Source organism: Scomber japonicus, chromosome 11 (genome assembly GCF_027409825.1).
Source record: "Scomber japonicus isolate fScoJap1 chromosome 11, fScoJap1.pri, whole genome shotgun sequence".
NCBI lineage: Eukaryota > Metazoa > Chordata > Actinopteri > Scombriformes > Scombridae > Scomber > Scomber japonicus.
Window position 1 is genome coordinate 23,728,458 of NC_070588.1, and position 18,448 is coordinate 23,746,905.

General features: G+C 46.0%; 1 protein-coding gene across 3 annotated transcripts in view; it reads right to left on the reverse strand.

Annotated features, from left to right (window-relative positions):
- caska (calcium/calmodulin-dependent serine protein kinase a) overlaps nt 1–18,448 on the reverse strand; it is a 129,876-nt gene that overhangs the window by 56,146 nt on the left and 55,282 nt on the right. For all 3 annotated transcript variants that reach the window (XM_053329276.1, XM_053329277.1, XM_053329278.1), the window contains exons 3-5: nt 14,683–14,788; nt 11,438–11,515; nt 11,170–11,242 (exon numbers count right to left, since the gene is read on the reverse strand). In XM_053329276.1, the coding sequence (XP_053185251.1) occupies nt 11,170–11,242; nt 11,438–11,515; nt 14,683–14,788 (257 nt within the window). The remainder of the gene's footprint in view (nt 1–11,169; nt 11,243–11,437; nt 11,516–14,682; nt 14,789–18,448) is intronic.

The following is an 18,448-nucleotide window of genomic DNA, read 5'->3' on the forward strand; positions in this document are numbered from 1 at the left end:
CTGTGATGACTTTACCGTACAATAGACATATGTCTAACACAAGCTTCTAAAATTGTGACAGTGCAAATAAGAGGAGCGCATCCACATTTAAACATAGTGTAAAGAGGTGCTGCATCTCACGCCAGTTCAATCATCAAAGCATGACAGCTGAGGTTAGTGCAAAGTTTCAGTTATGTTTCCTGTAGCAGCGCTGGGTTTTATTGCAGGACACAAACTATAAAATGAACAGAGGGGAAGCTGTTTCTTGTCTTCAGAGCATCTGACAAGAGATCCCCTCACGTTAGCACACCTGTAGATAAAAGCAATAGCTTACTATCGTTCTAAGATATCGGTCTGCACCGGCATGACTTTCTATTCATTTATGTTTGCATCAAAAGTTTTGCTGGGTTTATGAATTCAGGATCTGTGCTCTGTGGATCAAACCTTCAGCATTACTTCAACTTCACAAAAAAAAAAGCACAAACACTCACAGAAAAGACAGTTCACCTTCAGACTGTGCACTGGTGCTGGCTTTCAGCTCTCACACTTGTGCATTCAGAAGTGAGCCAGATAAAGCATTTCTATCAGTTTGCAGGGTGGCTTCATGCACACACTGTCTGTAGCAGTGAGAGGGCCGAAGCCAAACACACCGATCCACAGAAATAGACACACACATAAAAACGGCGCTGGTGGAGGTCTGCTGTGACGTGTGGAGGAAGATAAATACTGAGACATTGCAGTGATTTATGGACATCGGAATTTAAATGAATTCAGTGACTTTCATGCATGGGAAGAGGCGGCACACTCAAGCTGATCCATATTCAACAAGGACAGCTTTGTTGTTAATGTGCTGCATGTGTAGGTAGTGTTTGTGTGTGTGTGTGTGTGTGTGTGTGTGTGTGTCCTGTATAAGGGCAGAAATCCAGGGCAGTACATCTGATAAGCCACAGACAGGAGCTCACAGAGTCACTGTTAAATGGTGATAATACAAGTGAACGCCACCCTGGGCCAATGTCAAAGCTGCATTTGTACTTCACTGATCCAACAGTCACCTTTCATAAATATCAATGTTCTGCTCATCATATGCAGCACCAGTTGGACACTTTCTCATTCAAGTGTGTCCAAACAGTGTGTCCAAACTCTCTACTCCTTTATTTTGGTTATGTCATCATTATCTGGGGTTACACTTTCATAGAGAATGATATGATAAGTACAGCATTGTTTAGGAGCTGCAACAAACTATTATTCTGCCAGTTATGAGTATTTTTTTAAACCATAAAAAAGGAAACCAGCTGAGAGTTTCAGTACTGCAGTTGAAGAGCTAAGGGTTCAGAGCTTCACTCTTAGTTCCAGTAAAATGCTCTGCTTCTTATTGACACATGAGAGATATCAGTGTTATAAATTCCCTTTGTCAGAGATAAAACTAAAGAAATGCACCCTTTAATTTGGGTCTGTTTGGTTCATGCAGTTACAGGGCAGCTATGTTTACGTTTCAGGGGTCCTAAAAGGTGGGGTGTAGGAAAACACGTGATGTGATGCGAGTGTGTATTTTGCTGAAAACTCACATAAAGAAGTTGAAACGAAAGAACGGTGTCCTTATTCCCTAACCGGAGTACGCTCACGGGTGAAGAGTCCCAGCACAACAACAACAACTACAGTTAGCATATAAATATCTAATATTGGTCCTTCGAGCCGGATTTCCTCACTCGCGACGGAGAAATGGACACACCGATAACAACCACGACAGACGGCGGCGCGCTCGGAGCAAGACAGCGGCAGCTTCCCGCTCGTCTGGAAAGCTACAAGGTTAGCCTTCCACAGTCCCTCATTCCTCACGGTGCCTGCGCTGAAGACCGAGGAGAGAGCGTCGGCGCCCAGCAGCTGCAGTCACTCAACCCACAGACCGAGTCTGTGTGTATTGCGGACCAGCCGCACGGAGCGCACGCTATCCCCTATCGTCTTTTATCGCCGGAAGCGGCCGACAAGGTGAGCGAGTGGAACATAGCTATGCACGCTAAAGACTTGCCAAGCCAGCTAACACAGCTAACAGGCCAAATGAGCCAACCATCGGCGGCGCCCGCGGAGCGGAGCTATCAAAGCAGCCAGGGTTCCCTTGTCCCACAACCACCAGCTAATCTCAATACGAGTATCCCACCACATCAGTCGCCCTGGTTAAGCTGTCCGGTAATTCACAGCACCCCTCTGCCACAGTCATCCAACCTTCAGCTTGGTTCAGCTAGACTGCTTCAACATGAGCCACAAGTGTCTACACTGCCACACACCACCTCTGCAGCATTAAGGCCTCAAGCAGCGATGACTCATACGCCAGGTAGTACACAGAACTACACACTGACGCAGTCTCTGCCATCAATTGTGACATCTGCATGGGCTCCGCCTCCCCTCACCACGCTGAATGTATCCATGCTGCAGCCTACACCTCAAGCATCACAAGCGATGAGTTATGCAAGTCCACAGATATCAGCGACATCAGGCTACCAGCTAAATCAGCCTCCTACATCGATGGTTAACATTGTGCCAGACAGAGTGCCGCCAGCTGCACTGCTGCAATACCTGCCCATGCAGACAACACCTGTAAACCCAGCATCAGTGCAGCAATACACCCCACTAATGTTTGCACAACCAGCCTATCAACCCCCCCAGATAGCATCAGCGCCATGTTCTACACCACAGCTACCTGCTGCAGCTGCCACGCAGCCAGTTTTCAATCCATCGCCCTACAACGCTGCCACTCCTCAGGGGACTGTTTATCCGCCTCTATCAACCATCCCTGCGCAGCCACTATACCAGTCACCATTGCCACCGCAGAACCAACAGCTGCAAATTTACCAGCCTCTGTCTCCCCCTCCAACTCAGCCGGCATATCAACTGGTGTCTCCCCCTGCTGGCTTCACCCTGCAACAGCCCTCATCATCTCCACAGGTTCAGTACAGCCCCCAGTCTCAGTATACACCACTGCAGGTACCATACACTGTCCAGCCCTCCCGACAGCCTGTTCCAGTACCTGAACTGCCTAAGTTGGTGCATGACAGTGAGAGAGAGTTTGCTGACTTAAAAATGGCACTGGATCACCTGCTCAATCCACACACTGAACTTTCTGAACATTACAAATACCGTGTGCTCATGGAACACTTGGTCCTGGACGAAGCCAAGCTGATAGCTCAGTCATGCAGACACTATGTACAGCCCTACACCGCCGCCATGCAGGCTTTGCAGAGACAGTACGGCCAGCCACATCAGCTGGCGCAAAGTGAGATTGCAGCCATCCTGAACTCACCTGACCTCAAATCAGGAGACCCCAAAGCATTCCAGAGCTTCGCCCTCAACGTTGACCTGTTGGTGGGAATGCTAACCTCACTGGAAGGGCCAAATGGGATGGAAGTGATGTCTACTGGCCATGTTGACCGACTACTTAGCAAACTCCCGAGACACATGAGAGACAACTTTGTGGAGCATCTACAGAGTCAGGGGCGCCTCAGCACCAGCATCCTAAATCCATACAACCTCAGAGACCTCGCAGAGTGGCTCAAGGTGAAGGCAGAAGCTCAGAGACTGTCCGCGAAAATGGCACAGCGCCATCAAGCTGAAGAAGCACAGCCTGCAAAGAGAGACAGACATGTTCCTACTCCCCGGCCTCGGACTCAGCCTGTCTCTGTGTATCACGGCGCAGACCAGCCCAAGTCAGCTGACACGCCTCGGCCAGCAGCGCAGCAACAGAGGTTTAAAAGGATGTGCCTCTTCTGCAAGAGTACAGAGCACTACTTGTCACAGTGTCAAGACATTATTCAACGCTCAGCACAGGAAATTGAGAAGTGGATAACAGCCGGAAAGCGCTGTCGCAACTGTGGCCGCACTAACCATGATGAAGAGAGCTGCACTTTAAAGAAACCATGTAGTGAGTGCCAGGAGATCCACCTGAGAGTGCTGCATGACATCACCAGGCCAGGCCCCCGCGTCTACCTCATCACACCGAAAGACTGCACCTCAGCGGCCAACTCTGTGCAAGGAGGGAAAGTATATCTCAAGGTGGTGCCAATCATCATCAGTCATGGGACCAGATCACTGCAGACCTATGCAATCCTCGATGATGGGGCTGAGCGCACCATAATACTTCCAGCTGCAGTTCGAGACCTGAAGCTCAGAGGCAGAGCAGAGTCCCTCACCCTGCGGACTGTTCGCCAGGATGTTGTTCATCTCACTGGATCATCAGTTGACTTTCATGTAGCTTCTCCAGCATCACCATCAGAGCAGCACCTGGTCGAGAGAGCCTACACGGCAGGACGACTCACCCTGACAGAGCAATCCTATCCAATAGCAGCGCTCCAGAGACGCTACCGCCACCTGCGAGGATTACAATTCCAGAGCTTCAATAAGGTGCAACCACTGCTGCTCATTGGTGCAGATTACACTCACCTGATCACCGCCACAGAGCCTGTGAGGTTTGGCCCAAAGGGGGGACCCGTAGCTATCCACACAGCACTCGGCTGGACGCTCCAGGGCCCAGATGGTTCACAGTCCTCCGCCACATCATGCTACTACACCGCCTTCAAGCCCACACCAGACGACATCTACGAACAGGTCGAACGCCTCTGGCAACTTGATGTGCTCCCATTCCGTAGCGAGCGGCTAGCAGTGAGGTCACGTCTGGACCAGGAAGCGGTGAGCGCTTTGGAAGCACGCACTGAGAGAGTCAAGGTTGGTGACACACTTCGCTACGCTACACCTCTCCTCCGGGTTAAAGGTGCACCACCGCTGAGAGCTGATGTTGACGTAGTGATGCCAAAGCTACGCAGTACAGAGAGACGACTACTTAAAGACCCCGTCAAAGCTAAAATATATGAAGCAGAGATCCAGAAGCTCATAGATGGTGGGTGTGTCATAAAGCTCCAGGAGGGGGACGGAAACAGCTCCAATGAGTCATGGTTCATACCTCATCACCTCGTCCATCACAACGGGAAACATCGTCTGGTTTTTGACTGCTCCTTTAATCATGGTGGTCTCTCTCTCAATGAGCAGCTTCTCCCAGGTCCAACCCTCGGCCCATCTCTCATCGGAGTCCTCCTGCGGTTCCGCCAGCATGCCGTCGCCATCAGCGGAGATATCCGGGCCATGTTCCACCAGGTTCGGCTGCTACCGGAGGACCAGCCACTGCTGAGGTTTGTTTGGAGAAACCTGCAAAGGGAAAAACAGCCTGACATCTACCAATGGCAAGTTTTGCCATTTGGAACCACAAGCAGCCCGTGTTGCGCAACATTTGCGCTGCAAAAACACGTCAAAGATTGTGCTGCAGGAAATGAAGACGTCCTGCTGTCCATCGAACAGTCTTTCTACGTGGACAATTGTCTTCAGAGCCTGTCAACGACCGCCGACGCCAAGCTTCTGGTGGACAAGATGCGACAATGTCTGGCCACCGGAGGATTTGAGATTCGACAGTGGGCAAGTAACTTTTCATCTGTTGTCTCCCACTTACCTTCCAGTGCCCGATCCGAAAGCACGGAGCTGTGGCTGGCCGAGAAGAGCAACGATCCACAGGAGCCGGCTCTGGGTCTGCGGTGGTATTGTCCATCTGATCGGCTCGGCTTCAAGCCAAAACCACCAGACAGCGAGACCCCTACTATGCGCTACATCTATAAGGTGCTCGCCCGCCAGTATGATCCGCTCGGGATCATCATCCCGTACACCACGCGGGCCAAGATCCTCGTCCAGAGACTGTGGGCGAAGAAGAGGAGCTGGGATGACCCAAACCTCCCTCCTGACATCCTCCAAGCCTGGTCCAGCTGGGAGAGAGAACTCCCCGAGCTGGCCAACATCTCCATCCCTCGAACCTACGCACCACTGAAGCTTGCTACTGACACCACAGAGTACACTCTCCACGTCTTCTGTGACTCCTCCGAGCAAGCATACGGGTCAGTGGCGTATCTCACCACCACAGCAGATGACACTGTCTACGTCTCATTCGCCATGGCAAGGTCGAGGGTGGCCCCCAAACGCCAGCAGTCGATGCCGCGGTTGGAGCTCTGCGCAGCGCTGACAGGAGCCCAGCTGTCCTCCCTCCTTCACAAAGAGCTCACTTTGTGTATTGTCCAGACCTTCTTATGGACTGACTCCACGACAGTTCTCACCTGGCTGACATCTCAGTCGTGCAGGTTCAAAGTCTTTGTGGGAACCCGAGTTTCTGAAATCCAGGAGCTGACAGCCACACACACCTGGAGGTATGTGGATACAGCCAACAATCCGGCGGATGACCTCACACGTGGCAAGACGCTAGCTGAGCTGGCTGCACCGAATCGCTGGATCCAGGGACCAGCATTCCTCCGCCGTCCACCGGATGAATGGCCATCATGTCCTAACATCACAGAGCCAGAGGACAGCAGTGAGTTAAAACACAGCGTTTTTTGTGCTCTCATACAGACCAGCTCACCACCCACGACGCCAGACCTCACACAATTCAGCAGCTGGAGAGAGCTGGTCAAGGCTACGCAGCAGTGTCTTCACGGGGCGGCAGCCGACCCTGCTCCACCTCTGTGCGACCTTCGAGACGCAGAAGTCCACCTGCTCAAAGCCAGCCAAGCAGACTGCTTCTCTGAAGAAATCAGATGCCTCAGAGCCGGTAAGCCAGTGCCCCCCAGCAGCAGGCTGAGTACGCTCGCCCCAGAACTAGATCCCACACTGGGTCTTATACGGGTTGGAGGACGCCTGCGCCGGCTAGACAGCTCTAGCCCCACTGACATTCACCCAATACTGTTGGATCCACGTCATGCAGTTACCACACTCCTCATTAAAGAGATGGACGCTCAGCTGCACCACCCTGGGCCTGATAGAGTGTTTGCCGGGATGAGGCGCTACTACTGGATTCTGCGGGGAAGGCAGGCTATCAAGAAGTATCAGAGAGCTTGTGCTGGTTGCATGAAGTGGAGAGGGAAGCCAGTGGTGCCGAGGATGGCAGATTTGCCTTCAGCCCGTCTGCGGCTCCTTAAGCCTCCATTCTTTTCAACAGGAGTCGACTGCTTCGGGCCGTACATGGTCAAGGCTGGGAGGCGAAGTGAAAAGCGCTGGGGGATCATTTTCAAATGTCTCACGACAAGATGTATACATCTGGATCTGCTCACCAGCCTCGACACAGACGCTTTCCTCCTCGCACTGAGACGGTTCATCGCACGGAAAGGCACTCCCTTTGAGGTCCTCTCTGACCAGGGGACTAACTTCCGAGGGGCGGATAAGGAGTTGCAGGAGGCCTTTGCAGCAATGGAGCCACAGTTGCAGGAGCGGCTCGCAGAAAAACAGATCAAGTTCCGTCTTAACCCACCAGCTTCTCCCCACTTTGGTGGTGTCTGGGAGCGTGAGATCCAGTCAGTCAAGAAATCCCTCCAAGTGGTCATAGGCGCACAAGTGCTCCAGGAAGAGGTCCTGCTCACACTCCTAATCGAGGTGGAAGGCATCCTCAATGCCAAGCCACTAGGATATGTATCCTCAGATGTGGCCGATCCAGACCCAGTGACGCCCAGCATGTTGTTGATGGGGCGGCAGGATGCCTCTCTCCCCCAAGTCGCCTATGCTTCTGACAACCTCACCAGGAGGCGCTGGCGTCATTGCCAGATGATGGCCGACCACTTCTGGACACAGTTCATCAGAAATTACTTACCCTCTCTTCAGACCCGCCAGAGGTGGCGCCAACACACAGATCATCTCCTCCTGGACACAGTTGTTATGATTGTTGATCCTCAGCTTCCGCGTGCTCACTGGCCAATGGGGAAGGTGGTGAAGCTGAACGCAAGTGATGATGGATGTGTACGGACAGCCGAAGTCAGAGTTGGCGAGAAGACTTACCTGAGGCCAGTGGCTCGGCTGGTCCAGCTGTCAGCTCTTCCTGAAGATAATCCTGTTTAAAGGACTGTTGTGGGAATTTATGTTTGTTTCAAAATAGCCATGCTATTTAGGGGGCGGCTGTTATAAATTCCCTTTGTCAGAGATAAAACTAAAGAAATGCACCCTTTAATTTGGGTCTGTTTGGTTCATGCAGTTACAGGGCAGCTATGTTTACGTTTCAGGGGTCCTAAAAGGTGGGGTGTAGGAAAACACGTGATGTGATGCGAGTGTGTATTTTGCTGAAAACTCACATAAAGAAGTTGAAACGAAAGAACGGTGTCCTTATTCCCTAACCGGAGTACGCTCACGGGTGAAGAGTCCCAGCACAACAACAACAACTACAGTTAGCATATAAATATCTAATAATCAGTGTACAGTGCACACACCTTCTCATGCACTGGAATGATAAAATGCATCCAAACTTGTGCTGTATGTCTAGCTGAAATTATTCACTGCACACCTCTGTTAACTGTAAGTTGCTGGGGGGTTAGGGTTAGGTGGGGTAACGTAATGTAAAATGTACTAGGAGGAAGTGTGTTTTCATTTTGAGCGTGTCTCGTGTGAAGTGTTCCTGGTTGGCCACATGGTAATATACTAATGCAGACACAACCACAACCACACACACACACACACACACAATACTAAAAGTGGAGAGGAAACAACACATCAAAAGAACAGTTGTGGGTAGCGCCATCCAGTGTCACCCCCTGCGCTATATGTCACACTATTAGCCAACACGTTGATAGCAAGTGTGCTTAGCGACCGTGCTGCTTATGAGGGGAAAGAACTGGTTGACATATCGAGCTGTGCTGCTGTGACTCTGTAGCAGAGAGGCACGCAAAGACAAAAACTCGAGTCAGCGCATGTAGATATGACACCTAACATCACATAGGTGGTGATTCATTTCAAGAGGAAATAGGAGAAAGCGAGAATAAATGGGATATCACTTCCAACAAGCAGAAAAGATGCTGAGAAATAAACACACACACACACACACACACACACACACACACACACACACACACACACACACACACACACACACACACACACACACACACACACACACACACACACACACACACACACACACACACACACACACACACACACACACAAATACTCCACATGTAAACTGCCAACTGTATCAGCTCATACTCCTTTGAACTTAGGCTGTCTATCACTCACAGTCAGACAATGAACCTAAACCTAAGCAAGTCAGTAGAGATCCATTATGGGAGATCAGCTGACTGAAGACAGACAGACAGGACTGTATAGAGGCTGCAGTGACTAATACCTCAGGACAATGCTGAAGAGACTGATAGTAATCCACAAGCTGGCACCTAACTACAGTCATATAATAGATGTTACGGGTCTCTCAGTAAAAGGCAGTAAAACACATTTAAAAGGAGGCACTGCATTTGAGCTCTATGAATATCACATAAAAATCATTAAACTGGGAGGGCTGTCGAGGGAAGCGTGTTACACGCTGCTAGTTTGTGAGTGTGGAGAGGGGGCGACGGAGGAGGCAAGAGATGCTACTTTGAATGCAAAGCTTTATCTGAGGCGGAGCTTCTTTTTTTTTTCAACTCATTGCAAAATTTGGTTGAAACTGGCTGTGACAAAAGCTACATGCGAACCTACACCATGTGCAATCATCAATGCTTTGACCAAATATCTACAGACAAACTCCAGTAACAGGGTATAAGCAGTAAAGCTGTAAAGCAGTGGAAATAAGTGCAAATCCATTTTTTTCACCATCTACCACATAGTGGGCTACAGCCGTACTTCCATTCAACACAATGAAAGTAATTAGTTGTCTTACTTTGTGTGACTGAAACCCAATTTAAGCTCAGCTAAGACCAGGGTCAGTCTCGAGAGGCTTGTCTGCTGATTTGAAACTGATCACCGCCATTATGCATTAAAGTGACAGAATGATGCTTTTTCCCCTCACTTTTTTTTCTTCCAGCATTGACACCAGAAGAGTATTTCAGCCAACGTAATGTCAGAGCAAGTCGAACTACAAACATATAGTTTTGGATCCTACACAGAGCGCAGGAGGACAGAGAAATTAAAGAGTAATTGAAACGGCTCATTTCAAAACTGATTTTCTAGGAAATGTGACAAATGTTAAATGTCAAAAGGCATGCTGGAATCTATTTTTAAAGAGGCAGAGAGCATTTTCAGATGCAAAACACCTGCTGCAACTTTAATCTCTTATTCATGTCTGCACTGTCGGGCCAGTTCTGCACATGCCAGCTTGTGGCACCTCTAGGAAAGAAAAGCAGACCTGCAAATGTAGACATGACCACGGCGTGACCTACAAGCAGGCAGAGTAAAAGCTGCTACAAGTTTAACACTTGCACCACAGCAGGCAGTGAGTGCTACAGCCTATTCCATATACGGATATTTTATTTTTCACCCTTGGGCCACCTGCTAGCTACTAATTCTAACATAAATAATGGCATACAAATGAATCAGTATCATGTCACATTAACCTTCAGTACATAATAAATCATATGATATAAATAATCAAATAAAAACACAATTCAGCATGTGGCTGTAAACCCCCCAAAAAAACTTACTTGAAGAGTCCATACATTCACTGACAAGATCTTGTGTGCGCTCAGTGACTATGGCTCAGGATGTGGAGTGGAGGGGCTGGTTGACACCTTGCATTGCAACCTGCCATCAGCATATGACTGTGTGTGATTGTGTGTGTGAAAGGGTGAATGTGGCTTGTACTATTAAAGCTCCTTGAGTGTCAGGTGGTTAGAAAAGTGCTACAGAGTTGCAAGTGTTACTGCTCTTACTCTGACGTTAAATGTGGTATCAGATTCCTTTTTCTCCTTAAATGTTGCAGAAGAAAGGAAACATGAAGGAAATCTATTCCCAGTGCTAGACAATACATACTCTCCAAAATGTGTGTTTTTGCAGGTTTAAAAAGCATAAAATATAAAAAAAAACAAGTATTTGTAACATAACTGCCTGCATGTGGTGCTAGTGTAGACTGTCAGCGGTTGTCAGGTTTCTTCCCTGTTGTTGGAGGACATGTGCAAACTTTTGTTGTTACTTTTCTTGACTGGCAGTGTTACAGATTGAACTGGGTCTGCAGCTCCACAATCAGATGATATTGGCCGTCCTTGGTTTTGTGTGCTGTGCATTGACTTCACTGCCCTTGTTGATAATCACGTCCTTGTGAGCAAACATTACTCCTGAAGTTCCCAAACTCCATTATGTGTATCTGTACTGGCCTTTATCAACCTTGCAGCTGAAGGAATAAACTTAGCTAAAAGTCACAAATACCTTGACGTCTCGATGGATGACATTGTTGTCGTGGCAATAGCGTAGCGCCTCCAGGATCTGCCTCATGTAGTGACTGAGGAGAAGATATCAAAAAAGTTACTGTTGTGTCACCATAAAATAAGCATCAAGCAACAATAAATACTATAAATTATGCATCAAGTGTTTACTTTCATGTAAGTAATTGCTGCAAGAATCAATATCAAGCATTAAAAAAAAACTAAGCAGCGTGATAGAAGCTCTTAAGAGAGAAAAATCTGATGGACCTCACCTGGCCACCGCTTCACTGTAGACAAAGCCAGCATCTGCCCTCTTCACAATCTCAAAACACAGGTCTGCTCCGTCCATACTAATAAAGATGGAGACAGAGATGGGAGGAGATGGAGAGACACAGACAGAGGATCAGTTGTGGTATAAAGGTCAGGGCAGAAATCTGGGTACATAGGAAAGGTCGCTCTTATTAAAACTTCAACGCTGTGCCTGTGTGTGATTGGTTGTGGAGGTGAAATTGTAGACAGGTCAGTGGAGGAGAAGCTGTAATTATGTCTGGCCTCTGTGGGTTGAGGTACATACAGCTGTATCACCGCAGCTGTCAAGAATGCAGCTGATATGATGCTGATGAAAATGTGCCTGTAAACCTTTTTTTTTTAATTAAGATTTAAAGCTTGTGAGGTATTCTTTATGGACAAGTTTAGGGGTTTGAAATGTTTGTGTGTACTTTTAAACAAACTTCAGAGGGCAATTTTTACGACCATAATTAGCTGGAAATTGTATTTTTTGAGAACTTGGCAAGATTGGCAAGACTCACAGATGGAGAGCCCCATGATAAGTTTGTAAGTATTTCCACAGACTCTCCACTAGAGGGAGCTTATGTTGTTAACACCATATTTGAACATAGCAGCAGGAAAGAATGATTGCTGTTATCTGTAAATATAGTAAGAAGATATATAAACTTCATTCATTATAAATCCACATTAACAGATGGTAGCTGGTGCTCTCTGAACCAACATCCACGTGGCATCAGTTACCAAAGGAAATATTTTGCACCTTCAGACTCCTTTAATTTGTCTTTAACTTATGGAAGGTAAATAGAGGTCAAAAGTACAGTAATATATTTACACACTCCTCTTCTTGAATTAATCTCTATGATTTTATCAATTACTGAATAAACTCTAGTAAATCTTTTTTATAAACCCAGGAACAGTATATGTGTGTCAAACCTAATTCAATTTTCAAAACCACAAACAAACTCATTCTTTTAAGATATTTTAAGAAGCTGATTTTTCAGAAGGATGTGGAAGACTTTCAGAGAGACCAGAGTAAATGTACATAGTCATGCAGCTCCACCACATTAACTGAATCTTCAGCGAGGAGGGAGGGGGGGGGGGGCCTCTATGATTATATATATAAAAGTCCATCTGGAGTCATTTGGAGCCATGGCTTTAACAATGACAGCCTCTCAGTCTAGTTAAAACACTGTGCTGGCCAGAAGTGACAGCTCGTCTTAATGCACAGAGACACGTTGCACCTCTAAATCAATAAGCTGCTTGGGATGGACTTTTAAGAAACAGCCATTAGGTCCTCGCACACTGCCTCAATCCTGTTAAGCTGGCGTTTTTCCTGCACAAACACACACACACACTAGTGTACTGGATGACAATCACACCCTCAAATGCTCACACACACACACACACACTTGCACTATTGTGACCCAGTCTTTTAGCTTCAGCTGATTCTGTCCCTCATAATTGCTCTGTTCCCATCCCAATTACTGAAACTTTGCTTTATTGTCACTAAGCCTCTGCACCAATTTAACAAGGCTGTTATGCAGGAGCTGGCTGCAGCACTTCCATATTTTCTACCACATTTCAGCCAGTTTGATTAGCCAGGGGGGACACCTGGGGGAAAGGGAGACATATGAAGCTGTCTGCATTTATCTTTAATGTTTACTCAGTTATCTGCCCTGCTCTCAAAGGGCCGCGCCGCTCGCAGACAGTCTCAGATCTACCTGCAGTCCCATGCGAGCATCAGTGTGTGTGTGTGTGTGTGCTTGTGCATTATAAACAAGGCGTGTGTGTGCATAAATGAGCACCAAAACCTTGAATATCTTTTCAAAAATTGGAGCTCGCTTGCATTTCCTTGAAAGTTTTCACCCCTATGTGCGGAAAAACCCGAGCACTTGCCTGTTCAGCGATAACAGAATTAAATGATAAAGGAATTAGTTCTGGGTGAGGAGGAAAGATGAAGATACAGAGCAGGCTGGGAGGAGCCCGGGGAAGGCGCAGCTTTGAGAAAAGCTTGAGGTAGCAGCAAGTGTGAAATCTTAATCTCATCTTTTTCCCCTCTTCATAATACAGTATATAGTTCTGCGCTCACCCTCTGCACACCGTCCCCCACGCCCCACCCCCCACCCCCCCCCTTTCCTTTTTTTCTTACTCCACCCCCATCCTCAGCTAACAAGCTTTCTCCTATCAGCGCTGATTATATAAAACCACCGCAGGCTTCGCTTTCTCTGTCCTGCTGTTTCCGCACACCCTCCCTCCTCACGCTGTCATCCTTTTCTCTGTCTTCCTGCTTTCTTGCAGCCTCCTGTATGTCCCCCTTTCCCAGTACCAAACCCATCCTCACGCTCTCCTGCAGATACAGCCCACTCTGACGCACGTATGAGGCTTCTGGTGTGTTGTGTGCATTCTGTGTGTTGAGCAGAATCCTTAATGCTTTAAGGCCAGTGTCCAAAATTAACACTAGCCAAGTGCCAAATTTGTGTAGATTGTCTGTTTGGTGGGTAAATCTCATAAGGTGGGTAAGGGTATGGTGGATAAAATGTTTGTATCAAAATAGTCATGTTATAAAATATCTGGCATGATTATCAGAGAAAATGACTCATGTTTGTCCCTACACACACACATTCAACAACATTAATACACATCTGACTGTTTTTATTCCCTCGTGTGGAATTCTGATTTTCTACTGCCATCATACATCATTTATTTAGAACTTAAGAGAAACTTACTGTGATATGGATATAAAAAGTTTTGATATCAATACTGTATGATTTATTATTATTTAGAGTCTAGATCTGTAATTTAATTTTTTTTTTTTTTTTAAACTTTGTACATGTTCTATATGTGCCACCCTTCCAGACACTGAGCCCCAGCCTGCCCCCCCCCCCTATCAAAAATGTTCTAGACCTGCACCTGCGCAGAACTATTCGCTAAAGATATTCCTTGCTGGTCTGTGTCACATGCTAAATACCAAAAACTAAGTCTCTCAGTATTGGACTTTATTATCATTTAATAATGCATGTTTATTGGGGTTATTTTATGGAAACGTTGCTCTAGCCTCTTTTCTAAGTTTATAGTCAATATAATACCTTATTATCTCAATGAAATGTACTGAAATCAACGAATATATGACACAAAAAGACAATTCATTCTTTTGGCATGGTAAAAATGATGTCAATCCTTCTGGAAGGCGAGTCAAAAAGTTAATTTCCGACGCTGTGTTAAGACTTACAACTCGAAAACCATGTAGAGCATCCCATCTGAGCTGTACGTCTCCAGCAGCTCTACAATGTGGGGGTGCTTCAGCATGTGGCAGATACTGGCCTCCCTCTTCAAATCTGAAAAACACACAGATAAAGAGAGAGAGAGAGAGAGAGAGGGAGGAGGGGATGAGTATACACAGCAGCAGGATGAACTAGCAGTTCTGTAGAGGGAGGAAACTGAAGCACCCAGAGGGAAACTCACACAGGGACAGTGAAGACATGAAAACTCAAACTTGATCAATTATCAACATTCACATCAAACACCAACAATCTTCCACCAATAAAAAGGTAAAAAAAAATCCTCACAATCAAGTAATTGGATCTAACAAATATTTGACAGTTGCCAACGATTCCCTGATCAATTACTCAACTAACCATTTCCTCTCATCTATCAACTCTTCCGTCCTTCTATGCTTTATTATTCATGAGGTCTATGATCAGATTTCACCTTTTTACTCCCCTTTTTCACTCTTCATGTCTCCCGTCAAAATTGGGGGGGGGGACCTTTTTTTCCCCCTTTCTTATTTGGCAAAAAGTCAGTCATGCATCGCTGGACATGATGCTGAAAGAAACCTCGCTTCTGCAGCTTTCCTGCCTCTCTATACCTCCTCGTTTCAGATGACCCTGCTTACATCAGCACTCTCTGTAACTGAGCCTCCACTGTTAGAGAAGGAGCGAACAGGGAGAAGGAAAAAAAATAAATAGGTGAGGGTCGCGCTCCTGACAAACTGTGACGATGACTCATCCGCGTCTCGTATGCAAATGAGAATCGAGTTTCGGCTCTCCTTTTGGTTCAAGTGATGTTTGTTTGCATCTATTCCATTATTTTGCATCCTTTTACTGCTGCCCGGAAATAAGCATCAAGCACTTTAATTGGTTGCTAATGAAGGGGAGGGTTAATGGAGAGGGGGTGGGTGGGGGTGGTTTATTACTGGAGCTGAACAGAACAATGCGGGCTGGCTGTATAGAGGAGTCGCTGGGGAGAGATGACAGACATAGACTGGGCCACAGTGGAGGGAAAACACACACCGCCCTGCATGAAACTACATAGCTAGATTTCATTTTCTAACTTTTATAAGATACAACAGAAGAAAAGATGATATGAAGGAGTATTGACATGACTGATGTGCATGGTGACGAGAGGGAAAGGGCTCAGACGATCAATATTCTAACACAGTGTCTCTGATTCAAATGCAAAATTGTCTGTCATGTAAAATGGGATGGATGGTCGGGCGATTTGGCAAAAAACGCAGCATACCACTGGAACACAAGGCCCTTAAATTAAAGCTGATTGACAAAAAAATACAGGAGACTGACTCATCGTTTATGTAACCTGTCAGGTAATAATGCCAAACGTCTGCTGTCTTTCTGCCTCTCAAATGGGAGAATCTACAGCATGTCTCAGGTTCATACAATTAGAAAGTGAATATCTTGACTGATGATGGCAAGACATTTTAAGCAAAGCGAGTGTAATCATATAGTTCAATTCATACAGGAGGTTGTGTCAAAATGCTTTACCAACATTTAAACCTGAGAAGGAACTGAAAACAAACACTTGTGGCTTGATTTTTTCTCATTACTTGTGCAAAAGATATTAAAAGAGAAAGAAAATGTGAACATGTAAGGGTACTTTAAGGGCATCATTTATACAAATTTAACATAACCCTAACTCTAACCCCACCCTGATCTTAAAAATATTGACATATTAATCAGTGATGAAGATCCTTTAAACCTATACCCTCACCGTGTTGAAAAGTGTTGAAAGCTTTAACAACCTGTGATAATCTCATCAAAACCGCATCCACACGTCTGCTCTTCTTTTACACATCCTTCCCTCTCCTCATCTTCATCACCATTTCTACCATTTACAATCATATATCATCTCTCACTTGTCAGCCATTTATTCAATTTCAAGTCTTCCTTCCTTCTTAATAAGTCTTTGTATATTTAAATGAATTTGACTATTAGCATTGTGTCTAATTAGCCAAAAGAATACATGAAAACTATCAAATACAACAGTGTGTGAAGCGACTCATAACTCAGAAACTTACGCACGGACAAATGACTGCGATGTTGTTATATACACATCTGATCTTTGAAGAAAAAGATACATTTTCTTTTTTCTGCAGTGTTTTGCATTTTTGGAAAAAGCACTAGTTAACATACAGTATACACATATGTACACCTTCCTATTTAAAATCCCCACAATTGAATTATACGTCCTATTTTATAAATACATGCCGAAAACATCATTTTAAAGTATTTCTACATATAAATCCATGTTTTTCCATCTTGAACTCAGCTTAAAGATATTTTGCAAAATGTATCTAATCAAATGTGATAAACCGCATCCATCAGATAAAAACTGCATTTGAGTGCTTGTTGGTCACAGGAGAGCAGTATTGTAACAAGTGTGTGTTTGAATGTAGGTGGGCAAAATCTTTTTCATTTCCTCATGTCTACAGTCTAATTTATTCTATTCCTTCCCTGCTGATCTAACAACAGGTGAGGGAGGTGTGTGTGAAAGCAGTCAACAGTCCTCAACAGCTCCGTATCACACCCACCTTTCAGTGGTCCAATTAAACCTAAAGGATTTGATTTAATCCCTTTTGTAATTGTATGCCGCACACATTCACTGCTCGCAACCTAAAGATGCTCCATCTTCTGTTTCACTGTGACATTAAAGACTGCATTTGACAAACAAAAAGCATTCGCCTGCAGTCTGAACATCTCAACGTGGCCTATCCAATGTGACTCTCTTTCATCCCGCCATCCAACGTCTGAATCCTTTGATCCGTTCATTAATACTTTTCCACCGAGCGGCTCCTTGCTCCTCGTCCTCCTGGCAGATGCTGCTCTCGGAGGGGAGGTTAGGAAGGCAACTGGAGAAATATATACATTTACACACATAACGTGTCAGCTTCTGCAAACACTCACTGGCTGAGGCTGATGAAGATGTATTAACTTTTAATATGCCTCTCTTCAGCTGAAATAGCCGTGCTGTGCCAAAATAAACATGCTTAATATATATGGCGGCTAAATATTCAACATTCCCAGTGAGGTTTTCCCCCTGGCTGCTGCTGCTGCTGCTGCTGGAGGTGATTTATGGATGAGAATGCTGAATGGGAAAAAGATATATGTGGATGTTTCTGCAAAGATATGACACACACACACACACACACACACACACACTAACTATAATGAAACTGCATCGTTCAGCTATGTATTCAGTGACATTCAATTAAGCTCCAAGTTTGGAGCCACGAGCCACGAGCCACCCGTGCGGCTGCGAGCCTCGGTGCTAACATTAAGCTAATCCTCGGAGGACAAGCACAAGGCGTAGGCTCGCTCTGACACCATGCTAATGCTGCTAAAGCCGGGATAAGTGGCTACCTTAAGGGCATTGCGGCCTGCCACGTTTAATGTCATCTGGTGAGCTGGCTGCTTATGTCCGTCACCATAACTGCTGCCGGAGATTACGAAAGATACTTCATCACATGAGAAGCAAATCAGCGCATCATTTTTTTTTTATTGAGCTGAGGAGGAACTGCTACAGGGAAGGTACTCCCCAAAGCTTTTGTAGTCTGTGTGCGTCCTAATAATAATAATCCAATTAAAAGTGACAATATGAATCTCTTTTACCATCATACTTCTGCTGCTACATACAGTAACCTCAAGTCAGCATTCAGTCTCTTTAATAGAGCTGAAATGAGTAGTCGATTAATCTTCTGGTCA